Source organism: Hippopotamus amphibius, chromosome 4 (genome assembly GCF_030028045.1).
Source record: "Hippopotamus amphibius kiboko isolate mHipAmp2 chromosome 4, mHipAmp2.hap2, whole genome shotgun sequence".
In the NCBI taxonomy this organism is placed as follows: Eukaryota; Metazoa; Chordata; class Mammalia; order Artiodactyla; family Hippopotamidae; genus Hippopotamus; species Hippopotamus amphibius.
Window position 1 is genome coordinate 135,642,198 of NC_080189.1, and position 15,544 is coordinate 135,657,741.

Sequence of the window (15,544 nt, forward strand, 5' to 3'; positions counted from 1 at the left end):
TGCATATATTTAGAGTGTACAATTTGGTATCGCAATCTCCCAATTCATTCCCCCCCCCAAACCCTCGTCGCCTTCCCCACTTGGTGTCTATATGTTTGTTCTCTACATCTGTCTCTATTTCTGCCTTGCACACCAGTTGATTTCTACCATTTTTCTATAGTCCACATATATGTGTTAATATACAATATTTGTTTTTCTCTTTCTGAATCACTTCACTCTGTATGACAGTCTCTTGGTCCATCCATGTCTCCACAAATGTCCCAGTTTCATTGCTTTTTACAGCTGAGTAATATTCCATTGTATGTATGTACCACATCTTCTTTATCCATTCATTTGTTGATGGACATTTAGGTTGCTTTCATGTCCCGGCTATTGTAAATAGTGCTTCAGTGAACATTGGAGTGCATGTGTCTTTTTGAATTATGGTGTTCTCTGGGTATATGCCCAGTAGTGGGATTGCTGGGTCATATGGTAGTTCTATTTTTAGTTTTTCAAGGAATCTCCATACTGTTTTCCATAGTGGCTGTATCAATTTACATTCCCACCAGCAATGCAAGAGCGTTCCCTTTTCTCCACACCCTCTCCAGCATTTACTGTTTGTCGATTTTCTGATGTTGCCCATTCTAACCAGGGTGAGGTGATGCCTCATTGTAGTTTTGATTTGCATTTCTCTAATAATTAGTGATGTTGAGCAGCTTTTCATGTGCCTCTTGGCCATCCATAGGTCTCTTTGGAGAAATGCCTATTTAGGTCTTCTGCCCATTTTTTGATTAGGTTGTTTGTTTTTTTGATACTGAGCTGGATAAATTGTTTATATATTTTGGAGATTAATGCTTTGTCTATTGATTTGTTTCCAAATATTTTCTCCCATTCTGAGGGTTGTCTTTTCGTCTTGCTTATAGTTTCCTTTGCTGTGCAGAAGCTTTTAAGTTTCATTAGGTCCCACTTACTTATTTTTGTTTTTATTTCCATTTTTCTAGGGGGTAGATCAAAAAAGATCTTGCCGTTATTTACGTCGAAGAGTGTTCTTCGTATGTTTTCCTCTAGCAGTTCTATAGTGTCTGGCCTTACATTTAGGTCTTTAATCCATTTTGAGTTTATTTTTGTGTATGGTGTTGGGAAGTGTTCTAATTTCATTCTTTTACATGTAACTGTCCAGTTTTCCCAGCATCACTTATTGAAGAGGCTGCCTTTTCTCCATTGTATATCCTTGCCTCCTTTGTCATAGATTCGTTGACCGTAGTTTATCTCTGGGCTTTCTATCCTGTTCCATTAATCTATATTTCTGTTTTTGTGCCAGTACCATACTGTCTTGATCATTTAGACTTGTAGTATAGCCTAAAGTCAGGAAGCCTGATTCCCCCAACTCCGTCTTTCCTTCTCAAGATTGCTTTGGCTATTTGGGGTCTTTTGCGTTTCCGTACAAATCATAAAATTTCTTGTTCTAGTTCTGTGAAAAATGCCATTGGTAATTTGGTTGGGAATGCATTGAATCTGTAAATTGCTTTGGGTAGTATAGTCATTTTCACAATGTTGATTCTTCCAATCCAAGAACATGGTATATTTCTCCATCTGTTTGTGTCTTCTTTGATTTCTTTCATTAGTGTCTTATAGTTTTCTGAATATAGGTCTTTTACCTCCTTGGTCAGGTTTATTCCTAGTTGTTGCAGTGGTGAATGGGATTGTTTGCTTGATTTCTCTTTCTGATCTTTCATTGTTAGTGTATAGAAATGCAAGAGATTTCTGTGTGTTAATTTTGTATCCTGCAGCTTTACCAAATTCATTGATTAGCTCGAGTAGTTTTCTGGTGGCATCTTTAGGAGTTTCTATGTATAGTGTCATGTCATCTGTGACCAGTGACAGTTTTACTTCTTCTTGTCCAATTTGGATTCATTTTATTTCTTTTTCTTCTCTGATTGCTGTGGCAAGGACTTCCGAAACTATGTTGAATAGTAGTGGCGAGAGTGGACATCCTTGTCTTGTTCCTGATCTTAGAAGGAATGCTTGCAGTTTTTCACCATTGAGAATGACGTTTGCTGTGGGTTTGTCATATATGGCCTTTATTATGTTGAGGTAGGTTCCCTCTGTGCCCACCTTCTGGAGAGTTTTTATCATTAATGGGTGTTGAATTTTGTCAAAAGCTTTTTCTGCATCTATGGAGATGATCATGTGGTTTTTATCCTTCAGTTTGTTAATACAGTGTATCACATTGATTTGCGTATATTGAAGAATCCTTGCATTCCAGAGATAAACCCCACTTGATTGTGGTGTATGATCCTTTTAATGTGTTGTTGGATTCTGTTGGCAAGTATTTTGTTGAGGATTTTTGCATCTAAATTCATCAGTGATATTGGTCTGTAGTTTTCTTTTTTTGTAGTATCTTTCTCTGGTTTTGGTATCAGGGTGATGGTGGCCTCATAAAATGAGTTTGGGATTGTTCCTTCCTCTGCAATGTTTTGGAAGAGTTTGAGAAGGATGGGTATTAGCTCTTCTCGAAATGTTTGATAAAATTCACCTGTGAATCCATCTGGTCCTGGACTTTTGCTTGTTGGGAGATTTTTAATCACAGTTTCAATTTCATGACTTGTGATTGTTCTGTTCATATTTTCTATGTCTCCCTGATTCAGTCTTGGAAGGTTATACCTTTCTAAGAATCTGTCCATTACATCCAGGTTGTCCATTTTATTGGCATGTAGTTGCTTGTAGTAATCTCTTATGGTGCTTTTTATTTCTGTGGTGTCCATTGTAACTTCTCCTGTTTCATTTCTAATTTTATTGTCCTCTCCCTCTTTTTCTTGATGAGTCTTGCTAGAGGTTTATCAATTTTATTTATCGTCTCAAAGAACCAGCTTTTAGTTTTATTGATTTTTGCTATTGTTTTCTTTGTCTCTATTTCATTTATTTCTGCTCTGATCTTTATGATTTCTGTCTCCTAACTTTGGGTTTTGTTTGCTCTTCTTTCTCTAGTTTCTTTAGGTGTAAGGTTAGATTGTTTATGTGGGATGTTTCTTGTTTCTTGAGGTAGGATTGTATCGCTATAAACTTCCCTCTTAGAACTGCCTTTGCTGCATCCCATAGGTTTTGGATCATTGTGTTTTCATTGTCATTTGTCTCTAGGTATTTTTTGATTTCCTCTTTGATTTCTTCAGTGATCTGTTGGTTATTTAGTAGCGTATTGTTTAGCTTCCATGTTTTTGTGTTTTTTACAGTTTTTTCCTGTAATTGATTTCTAATCTCATAGTGTTGTGGTCAGAAAAGATGCTTGATACGATTTCAGTTTCCTTGAATTTACCAAGGCTTGATTTGTGACCCAAAATGTGATCTATCCTGGAGAATGTTGCATGTGCACTTGAGGAGAACGTGTAATCTGCTGTTTTTGGATGTAATGTCCTATAGATATCTATTAAATCCAGCTGACTTATTGTGTCATTTAAAGCTTGTGTTTCCTTATTAATTTTCTGTGTGGATGATCTGTCCATTGGTGTAAGTGGGGTGTTAAAGTCCCCCACTATGATTGTGTTACTGTCGATTTCCTCCTTCATAGTTGTTAGCATTTGCCTTATGTATTGAGGTGTTCCTATATTGGGTGCATATATATTTATAATTGTTATCTCTTCTTGGATTGATCCCTCGATCTTTATGTAGTGTCCTATCTTGTCTCTTGTAATATTTTTTATTTTAAAGTCTATTTTATCTGATGTGAGTATCGCTACTCCAGCTTTCTTTTGATTTCTATTTGCATGGAATATCTTTTTCCATCCCTTCACTTTCAGTCTGTATGTGTCCCTAGGTCTGAAGTGGGTCTCTTGTAGACAGCATATATATGGGTCTCGTTTTTGTATCCATTCAGCCAGTTTGTGTCTTTTGGTTGGTGCATTTAGTCCAAGGTAATTATCGATATGTATGTTCCTATTACCATTTTCTTAATTGTTTTGTTGTTGTTTCTGTAGGTCCTTTTCTTCTCTTATGTGTCCCACTTAGAGAAGTTCCTTTAGCATTTGTTGTAGGGCTGGTTTGGTGGTGCTGAGTTCTCTTAGCTGTTGCTTGTCTGTAAAGCTTTTGATTTCTCCATCGAATCTGAATGAGATCCTTGCTGGGTAGAGTCTTCTTGCTTGTAGGTTCTTCCCTGTCATTACTTTAAATATATCGTGCCACTCCCTTCTGGCTTGCAGAGTTTCTGCTGAGAAATCAGCTGTTACCCTTATGGGAGTTCCCTTGTATGTGATTTGTTGTTTTTCCCTTGTTGCTTTTAATAAGTTTTCTCTGTCTTTAATTTTTGTCAGTTTGACTACTATATGTCTTGGTGTGTTTCTCCTAGGGTTTCTCCTGCCTGGGACTCTCTGCACTTCCTGGACTTGGGTAGCTATTTCCTTTCCCATGTTAGGGAAGTTTTCAACTAGAATCTCTTCCAGTATTTTCTCGGGTCCTTTCTGTCTCTCTTCTCCTTCTGGGACCCCTATAATGCGAATGTTGGTGCGTTTAACATTGTCCCAGAGGTCTCTTAGGCTGTCTTCAGTTCTTTTCATTCTTTTCTCTTTATTCTTTTCCGCATCAGCGATTATCACCATTCTGTCTTCCAGGTCACTTATTCGCCCTTCTCCCTCAGTTAATCTGCTATTGGTTCCTTCCAGTGTATTTTTTATTTCAGTTTTTGTGTTGCATATCTCTGTTTGCTTGTTCTTTAATTCTTTGAGGTCTTCGGTAAGCTTTTCTTGCAACTTTTCGATCTTTGCATCCTATCTTTTTTCAAGGCCCTGGATCATCTTCCCCATCATTATTCTGAATTCTTTTTCTGGAAGAGTGCCAATCTCCTCTTCATTTAGTTGTTTTTCTGGGGTTTTATCTTGTCCCTTCATCTGGTACAGTCTTTTGCCTTTTCATTTTCTCTGTCTTTGCGTGGCTGTGATTTTTAGTTCCACAAGATGAAATAGTGCTGATACTGCTTGATTCTGCTGTCTGCCCTCTTGTGGAGGAAGCTATCTAGGAGGCTAGTGGGTGCTTCCTGATGAGAGGGACTGATGGTGGGTTGGGCTGGGTGTGTGGAGCTCAGTGACACTTTAATCTGCTTGTCTGCCAATGGGTGGGCCTGTGTTCCCACCCTGGTGGTCGTTTGGCCTGAGGCAACCCAACACTGGAACTTACAGGCTCTTTGGTGGAACTAATGGTGGACTCTGGAAGGGCTCACGCCAGTGAGCACTTCTCAGAACCCCTGCTGCCAGTGCCACTGTCTCCTCGGTGAGCCACAGCTGCCCCCCACCTCTGCAGGCAACCCTCCAACACCAGCAGGTAGGTCTGGGTCAGTCTCCTATGGGGTCACTGCTCCTTCCCCCCTGGGTCCTGGTGAGCACACTTTTTTGTGTGCCCTCCAAGAGTGGAGTCTCTGTTTCCCCCAGTCCTGTGGAGGTCCTGCAATCAAATCCTGCTGGCTTTCAGAGTCTGATTCTCTGGGGATTCCTCCTCCTGTTGCTCGACCCCCAGGTTGGGAAGCCTGACGTGGGGCTCAGAACCCTCAGGACTTCTGTGGTATAACTGTTCTCCAGCTTGTGAGTCACCCACCCAGCATTGATGGGATTTGATTTTAACGCGATTGCACCCCTCCTACCATCTCATTGTGGCTTCTCCTTTGTCTCTGGATGTGGGGTGTTTTTTTTCGGTGAGTTCCAGTGTCTTTCTGTCGATGGTTGTTCAGTAGTTGTAATTCCGGTGCTCTTGCAAGAGGGAGTGAGTGCATGTCCTTCTCCTCCGCCATGTTGATTCTTCCCCTTCTCTGATATTTTTAAGAACTACTTTCTGTGTCTGGCATTCTGTCATTTCAATATGAAGTGTATAAGCGTGGGTTAATTTTTATTGTTCCTGCTTCCTAAAGGATGCATTGGGCTTCCTGAATCTTCACACTATGTTTCTTTCAGTTGTCAAAAATTTGCAGCTATTATATCTTCAGATATTTTATCCTCTTGATGCTTTTCATTCTTTCCTTTTGAAACCATTGCTGGATACCAAAAAAAGCACCAACCATCAAGGAAAAAAATTATTGGGCTTATTAATTTGGACCTTTTTTTGATCAAAAAACACTAATAAGAAAGTGAAAGGGACAGGCTATCAAATGGGAGAATGTTTTTGTGGCACCTGTAACCAGCAAAGGCTTGGATCCAGTGTGTTATAAAGAACTTTTATAAGTCAAGAAGAAAGAGACAGATGGAACAGAAAAATGTGCAAGGATCTTGAACAGGCATTTCACAAAAGAAGATATCACGAGTTATAAGAAAGATGAAATTTCAGTTACAGGAAGGTACCACTTTACACTCAGAATGGACAAATTTAAACTCATGCTGTAAACTGTTGGATCTCATGACGCTGAACTCACATAGGCTGTTGGGGGAGTAGCTGTCTCATCTCCCTGTGTTGAATGACCCATTCAGTACACCCTTAAATATACTTAACCAAAATTTGTGTATCTGTGCATCAACTTGATATGAAATATTTATAGCAGCACTGTTTGTGATAGCCAAGAGCTGAAAACAACCTAAATGTCCCTCAAAGCCATAATGGGTAAAGAAACTATGAAATCTATACATGTTGGAGTGCTGCATGACCATGAAAAAGAAACGACTGCCAGGAACAGCATGATGAATCTCACTGACTTAATATCAGGGAAAAAAGGAATATCCACTTATGATTCTATTTATGCAGTGTTTAAATAGAGGCAAAACTACCACCTACAGTGGAATAGAGGCCATGGTGACTAGGAAGGAGCATGTATGGGGCCCCTGGGGCTCAGTTAATGTTCTGTTTCTTGTTTAGGTGATATTTACAGGGGCATATTCATTTCTTTCTTTTTTTTAATTAATTTATTGGCTGTGTTGAGTCTTTGTTGCTGCACATGGGCTTTCTCTAGTTGTGGCGAGTGGGGGCTACTCTTCATTGTGGTGCACAGGCTCCTCATTGCGGTGGCTTCTCTTGTTGCAGAGCATGGGCTCTAGGCGCATGGGCTTTAGTAGTTGCGGCACATGGGCTCAATAGTTGTGGTTCGTGGGCTCTAGAGTGCAGGCTCAGTAGTTGTGGCACACGGGCTTAGTTGCTCTGTGGCATGTGAGATCTTCCCGGCCCAGGGATTGCAGCTGTGTCCCCCGTGTTGGCAGGCGGATGCTTAACCACTGCTTCACCAGGAAGTCCCTTATATTCATTTCTGAAGAGTCATCATGCAGTGTGCTTATGAATTGTGTGCTTTTCCATGTATATGTTATAGTCAGTAGAGAAGCTTAATTAAAAAATAGACACCATTTCTTTGCCACCTTAGAGCTTCTGTTTCAGTAGATAGCAAATATTAAATATACGTACATAGAAATGTGAATGTGGTTAAAAATTGTGAACATGTGTGACGGCAAAGATGTTGCTATGAGATCAAGTAACCCAGGGGTCTACATTTATATTGGATGTCTTGGCCCCGCCTCTGTGAAAAAGAGGTCAGGTATTTAAGCTGAGTGAGGGGAACAGTGGATATAAGATCAAGCTGGAGACAAATATAAGACTAGGACATGCTTAAGAGTTTGCTCTTCGTCTCCAAACCGGTGGGTAGATTTAGAAGAGCTATTAGTAGACCAGTTATATGATTTACTCTAAGTTTCAAAGTAATCGCTCTGGACACACTGTGAATCGTGGATCTGAAAATGAGCCAAAGGTAAATGCAGCTGGACCATTTAGAGGCTCCAGGTGAAAATGCTCCAGGTGAAAAATGATAGGATCTGTGACCTAGACCAAAGGTCTGCCAACTTTTCATGTAAAAAATGTTGTTGCTTCTACTCAGCTTTGCCATTATAGCATGACAGCCACCATGAACCACGCATCTGTGAGCAAGCATGGCTGTGTTCCAACAGAGCTTCATTTGCAAAGACAGGTGGCACAGCTGGCCAACCTCTGCTCTGGACTGGAGAGAAGATAACAAATGTTAGCATACATTTTGGAAGTAGATTTAACAGGATGTAGGTTGAATGTTGGGAGTGTAGGTGAAGGGAGATTTCAAGGATGATTTCTAGGCTCTGGCTGGAGTAATCGATGGGTCATTGTGTTGCTGATTAGGGAATAAATTAGTTAAAAGTCTAGACCCAGTCGCCCCAAATATAGTGATATGTCATGTTTTTCTCATCTTTGGTCTCTAATGACAGTATGACTGTTTGGTGGCGTTTCATCACCATAACAGTTGGGACTAGAAATACTTTTATTTTATTCTTTTATACACATATCAGTCACCTATTACACCCAAAATTTAAAAGTGAGGAAAACAACAGATGAGTGAAAGCTAGTTAGTTGTGTTGATCAACTCTTTTTGTGTTTTCTGCTAAATACATGTGTAGTTTCCTCAGAGTCCTGCCTGCCCATTGGCAATGTATCTATAACCTCATTTTCTCCCTCCCTTGAAAATTAACACTGCCCCCACTGACACCCCCCAGCTGCCACCTTTATAAGGATGAACCGAAGAATATACAGGTTAGAACAGCGGTCCCCACCCTTTTTGGCACCAGGGACCCATTTTATGGAAGACAGTTTTTCCATGGGGTGTGTGGGGGGGAGGGGGATGGTTCAGGCAGTAATGGGAGTGATGGGGAGATGGTTCAGGCAGGAATGGGAGCAAAGGGGAGATGGTTCAGGCAGTTATGTGAGTGATGGGGAGATGGTTCAGGCGGTTATGGGAGTGATGGGGAGATGGTTCAGGCAGTAATGGGAGAGATGGGGAGATGGTTCAGGCGGTTATGGAAGTGATGGGGAGATGGTTCAGGCAGTAATGGGAGAGATGGGGAGATGGTTCAGGCGGTTATGGGAGTGATGGGGAGATGGTTCAGGCAGTTATGGGAGTGATGGGGAGATGGTTCAAGCGGTTATGGGAGTGATGGGGAGATGGTTCAAGCGGTTATGGGAGTGATGGGGAGATGGTTCAGGCGGTTATGGGAGTGATGGGGAGATGGTTCAGGCAGTAATGGGAGAGATGGGGAGATGGTTCAGGTGGTTATGGGAGTGATGGGGAGATGGTTCAGGCAGGAATGTGAGTGATGGGGAGCGGCAGATGAAGCTTTACTCACTTGCCTGCCACTCACCTCCTGCTGTGCGGCTCGGTATGGGTCCTCGGCCCCCAGGGTTAGAAGATACTTTATGCTGATGCTTGTTGTACATTAGTGGCTGAGCAGGGCTGCCTCTGCTGTTCTACACCCACCACTCCCCTCTCAAAGTAGTTGCTTTATTACCATTGCTGTGCCAAAATTAGAACATCGGTTTGATTTTCCTTACAGTTGGCTGTGTTGGGGTTTTATACTTGATTGATCTTTTTTTACCTTTGACAGGCTTTGCTCTCTGCACACGACACTGTGGCTCAGAAGAGTTATGATCCCGTGTTGCCTCCAATGCCTGATGATATTGACGATGAGGAAGACTCAGTGAAAATCATCCGTTTGGTCAAAAACAGAGAACCGCTGGTGAGTTTTGGTCTACATGTTGTGCTCAGACATGAGTAGATATCGTGATAAAGCCAAATCTGGTGGGCGGGTACCATTTATTCCTCTCTTGAAAATATGCTTCCTCTGTGTCCTCAAACTTTGACATAACTGGAGCACTCACGTCTAAAGCATACGATTTAGAAAAATTAAAATGGAGCCAAATGAAATGGCAGGCGTTCTTTTGGTTATAAATAGCAATAGTTTTTTAAAAATGTGACTTGTTGACATTTATAAAAGACAGCATAACATGCACTAGTTACAGCTGTTTTGAAATTAAAAAGTGCAACTAAAGATAATTGCTTATGGCTTTTCTAGAAAGCTGACTGATTTTAAAGTGATGAGGAGAAATTAATCAGGTATCTGATATTTCAAAATGTAGATGTAACCATTTTGTTTTAGCCTCAGAATTTATACAGTGCTGAATCACGTCAAGGTCTGTGGCAGGCAGACTAATGCCTCCCACCAGCCCGCAGCGATATCATGTCCTAATCTTCAGAACCTGTGGGTGTGTTGCCTTAAAAGGCAGAAGGAGCTTTTCATGATTAGTTCAGCAGCTTGAGAAGGGGAGAGGCTCTTGGATTATCAGGTGGGACCAAGGTAATCACAAGGGTTCTTATTGAAGTGAAAGAGGGGAGCAGAAGGGTCGAGGTACGGAAGGAGATGTGATGATGAGAGCAAGGGTGGGAGTGACGTGGCTAAGAGCCGAGGGATGCCAGGAGCATCTAGAAACTAGGAAATGCAAGGACTGGATTCTTTCTTAGATCCTCCAGGAGGAATGCAACCCTGCTGACAGCTCGATTTTGGCCCATAATACCCATTTTTGCCTTCCCACCTCGGAACTGTAGGACAGTAAATTTGTGGTATGAAGCCACTAACTTTGTGGGCATTTATTAACAGCAGCAACAGGAAATGAGTACAGAATGTATCCATATTTTGATGAAACTATATTCAAATGAAAAATAAACTTCATAATCTAGCCGTTGGCTTTACATGTGTTGTGGCCCATTTATTCTAATTAAAACATTTTTGTGTTTTTAAAGCAAACAGCAGTTGATACTATTATGGTTCCTGAGAACTATGTTATGTACTTTACATACTGATTATTTTTAATCCTCATAGTTGGTACCATTTTTCTGTTTTTACAGACTAAGAAACTGACATTCAAAGAAGTAAAAAACAACTTACCCAAAGTATCACATCTACTGAGTGATAGAACTAGGATCTAAACTTGACTCTTTTTTTCAAATACTAGTTTTTTCTTCTACACCACATTCTGCCTTTATACTTTTGGGCAGTTTTTATCTTCTTGTTTTGTTTAAAGGCAACCGTGGTATGTTGTTAAATACATTGGACACTCTTACCCAGAACGATATATAGATAACGTTGCATATTATAGAAGGATAATTGAGCCCCTGAAGCTCATCTGTGGGTGTTCTAAGGCTGCTCCCTGTAGTCTTGGTGAAGATGGTTTGGTTTAGATTATACACTCATGCTTTTCGTCTGTGGTTATGACTGTACTGGTAACCTAAATATCTTTTGGTCTTTATTATGCAGGTGATGTAGTTAGTAAGAGTGGATGGTCCGCAGGCTAGATGGGGAAAGAGCTATTGTGTGACCTGTCCCCATAAAGTGACTCATCCTTGGTGGGTTCTATGCAGCCATCAATAAGAAATACATTTCTGTTTTGACAAATTCAGTCTCTTAGAGAATTGAAAGACTGGCCATGTTGAGAAGATCAGTAATTCATGACTAACAATTTCTTTGACTAGTCATAGTTTTCCAGAGGCGGTGGTTGTCAGTGTGTTGGTTTGGTGAGCTAACGTTTAAACAGTCCTCAGCAACATGTCAGTTCCATGCTTCCTAATGGAAGGAGGTCATCAAATGTTTATCAAAGAAATTAGGCATGTACTGCGTGGAGATTTCTCAAAAGTTTTAACTGGACCTGCTATAAATTAGTTTCAATTCAAAAAGAAAATTGAATGAAGTATATAAAATAATATAAAGTTGCATTTTCCCAATTTGTTACTGAATATTACACCCTTTAGTTCGTAACAAGCATGTAACAACTGAGATAATTAGAACTAACTTTGAGGTGATGATTCTTTGTCATTAGTTCTGTTACAGTTTATATAATACATTAAAATCATAGCTTAAGAATGAGAAACTTCTACCATAATGGCAAGAGCTACATGTGTTAGATTTGATAAGACCTGGCAGATCTTTAGATACAGAGGGCAAGAGGGGAGGGGAATGAACTTTACCACGGAAGGGTTTTTGTTTAGGTGGGTGGAGGGCCTGGACATTCACGGAGCAGGACCGGATGACAAGTTTCCTTCTGATTGCATTGAGCCTCTGGGGCTAGGAAGAGCGGTCAGACAGTTAGCAAAGAGAACCAGGTAAATTTTTTTAAATGTTGAATTGTTAAGTTGTTTTAAAAAGGACTATTTCTCTTAAGCATGAGAGTGTTTTCCAGATTTGTAATATTTGTATTTTCAAGGGATATTATAAGCATTTCTCAGAATTGTTCAGTTTCTTATATCTGGTGTAATTTGACAAACTTTGAAGTATACTTAATAGAATTTTTCTCTCCACTTCCCTTTTAGTTTGGGTTTAAAATGTTCACTTCCATTTTATTTTATCCATAATTCCCGTACTGCTTATCTGCCCATTTTTACACGAATTAAATTTTTTTCCTCTTTATTTCTTATTTAAAAGTAAATTAGCAAAAGGTTTTTTTCACCAACATATGCACTTAACTTCTTTAAATGCTAGGTTTTGCTTTCTATATTTAATGCAATTTAAAGTGAATTTGAATACTTTTAAGTTGCTACTTTAAAAAACTATTTTAGTCACTGACTCTTTGCCTTCCTAGTGAGCCACAATTTGCATGACTTTTGTTGAAGGGGATGTATTAAAAATAAACGAAAGCTTCATATAGAAAACAGAACCTCTAACTGGGAGGAAGAAATTCCCCAAGTGATTTGTTGGGACTCCTGAAAAAGGATTAAGATTTTAAATATTGTTTTAACATTGGAATTTGGAATCAAGTAAGAATTACTTATCTTGAACTTTTTTTCATCCAAATGTGTAATTAGTGTATTTTTTTAGTTTGACAATTATTATAAAGGTGAAGTAGGATTATTGGGTGAATAAATTTACAGTTTAAAAAATGCACTACCCAGAAAAGTAGAAAATATTTATTTTTAACAAATTTGTCATTTTATATTTGTCAGTTGTCTTCTGTCATTTGGGGGAGGTCTTTGGAAAAGCCACAGCTGCCATAGGATGTCCGGGGGAAGCAAAGATCAGGAGAAAACTAAGAGTCTAAGGCATCTTCAGGAGAATGGGTCTGGGCAGTAAGACTCAGAAACTGGCAAGTGAGGGAAGCCAGGCTGAAATAAAATTCTAGCAAGTGTTCATTGCAGCACTGTTTACAATAGCCAGGACATGGAAGCAACCTAAATGCCCATCAACAATGGATAAAGAAGATGTGGCACATATATACAATGGAATATTACTCAGCCATAAAAAGGAATGCAGTTGTGTTATTTGTAGAGAGGTGGATGGACCTAGAGTCTGTCACACAGAGTGAAGTAAGCCAGAAAGAGAAAAACAAATATTGTATGCTAACTCATATATATGGAATCTAAAAAAATGGTGCTGTTGAACCCAGTGGCAGGGCAAGAATAAAGATGCAGATGCAGAGAACGGACTTGAGGACACAGGGGGTGGGGGTGGGTGGGAGGGGGGCATAGGGGAAGCTGGGAAGAAGTGAGAGCATAGCATTGACATATATACACTACCAAATGTAAAATAGCTAGTGGGAAGCTGCTGTGTAACACAGGAAGATCAACTCAATGATGGGTGATGACTTAGCAGGGTGAGATAGGGAGGGTGGGAAGGAGTTGCAGGAGGGAGGGGCTGTGGGGACATATGTATAAATACAGCGGATTGACTTTGTTGTACAGCAGAAACTGGCACCACAGTGTAAAGCAAGTATACTCCAATAAAGAGCTTAAAAAAAAATTCTAGCAAGTGGATGGTCAGGAGCTGTTTGGCAAGGAATTTAGGAGGAAAGGCTGTAAAATTAGGAATCAAGGGGTTAGCTTATCAGTGTTATTTAAGAATGTGATTTTGTTGTTAGACCGAGGTATGATGTGCACCAGGCTTGCATCAGGGACCTCGGTGGGAGGTTGGTTCTATATCCTTATAGCAACAGGTCATATAACATCGCAGCCTCAGGTTCCTGATCAGAAATCAGGAGATAAGTCTCTTTGCAAGTGTTTTGAATATCAACTGACATCTAATGTGTTTGAAATGCTAAAGTTCTTTGCATTATGCAAGCGTCGTATGAACGTGACATAGAATGATTGGGTAGAAGCTCGATTTAAAGAGAGAATGGCTTCCTGGGGGAGAGGCAGTGAGCGCAGATCCTGTAGGAATTTGGAAATGGAAAGGGAAAGGGGTGATAGTGTGAGGGGAGGGGTGGATGAAAGAATTGTGAGAAGGGGAGAATGGGTCAGGATGCAAGGACCAGAGCTCTTCTCGCTCCCTGTGAGTTTGGAGCAATTTATGCCTGTTTTACCCAGAAGATTAATTTTAGACGAGCTGAAGAAAATGAAATTCTATTAGTAAGTGGATTATGAGTCTTAATTTTCAGTGTTTCTTGCATGGGTTTTCCTTTTACTTCTTTTATATCAGTGGTTCTCAAACTTTGGTGTTATTAGAATGACCTGAGGTGCTAACTTATACAGTAACATGCAGGCTTTGGGGCCTCTACCCCCAGGAGTCCACATCTTCTGCTTCAGGTGGGGCCTGGGAATCTAAATAGATTGTAAAACATGTCTCAGGCCTTCTTGATGGCAGTGTTTGGTCAACTGTACTTGGAAACACTTATTCCAAAGGTTCCACCTAAAATCGACAGTTGCCATCTTTTTAAGGGGGTCTCATGATGTTGGCAGTGTTTTCAGAGAGAGAGTTTTTATTTCAGTCTTAGCAATCCTCATTTCTAAACCATTTTACAGAAGTAACAAGAAAAGTCTAACCAGAATGTTAACTTCTCAGTCTAACCTAAAGTTCTCTATACTCTGTCATCAAAATCACATAGAATAGATTTAAAATAATTATATAAGAAAATACTTAAACATTAGATTCCATTTTAATAATTTATATTGCATTTCAGACTATACCATCGGAACATTGATTTTTGTACAGTATCGCATGTGATGTGCTCTATTTTATTAGGTTTTGATCTAATTTTCATGCAAGTACATTGCATTAGGAATACCTCAAGGAACTGTGATAATAAGGGTTTGGAAAGTAATATGGAAATAGAAAGTCTTCAAGAATGTAGGGATTGGGGCTTCCTAGGTGGCTCAGTGATTGAGAATCTGCATGCCAATGCAGGGGACACAGGTTCGATCCCTGCTCTAGGAAGATCCCACATGCCTTGGAGCAACTAAGCCCGTGCGCCACAACTATTGAGCCTGTGCTCTAGAGCCCATGAGCTGCAACTGTTGATCCTGTGTGCCGCAACTACTGAAGCCCACGTGCCTGGAGCGCCCGTGCTCTGCAACAAGAGAAGCCACCGAAATGAGAAGCCCTCGTACCACAACGAAGAGTAGCCCTTACTCGCCACAACTAGAGAAAGCCCGTGTGCAGCAACGAAGACCCAACGCAGCCAATAAAGAAAGAAAGAAAATAAATTTGTATATATAAAAAAAAGAATGTAGGGATCAAAAAGATGGAGTCAAGTGCTAGTATCATGTAGAAAGTGAGAGACTGTTTCTCAGGTCCATAGTTTACCCTCCAAGGATAGGCAGAATCAGCAGAGAGCGAGTATTTCTATTTTAGGGTCCTGTATCTATATTGATATATGAATATATTATATTTCAGGGCCAATAACAAGTAAGTGTTGGAGTGCTTTTCTTCCTCTACACATTCTGGAAGTGATTTCCTCCAGTTCGTGGCTTAAAAAACCATTTGTGTGCCAGCGACTCCCAGTCAATTTCTCATCCCACCTTTCCTCTGATCTTCACATGTGTACGTCCATTAGTCTG

General features: G+C 40.2%; 1 protein-coding gene across 2 annotated transcripts in view; it reads left to right on the top strand.

Moving 5' to 3' along the window:
- Nucleotides 1–15,544, top strand: part of MPP7 (MAGUK p55 scaffold protein 7) — a 249,262-nt gene that overhangs the window by 155,831 nt on the left and 77,887 nt on the right. For both annotated transcript variants that reach the window (XM_057731577.1, XM_057731578.1), the window contains one exon: nucleotides 9,333–9,464. In XM_057731577.1, the coding sequence (XP_057587560.1) occupies nucleotides 9,333–9,464 (132 nt within the window). The remainder of the gene's footprint in view (nucleotides 1–9,332; nucleotides 9,465–15,544) is intronic.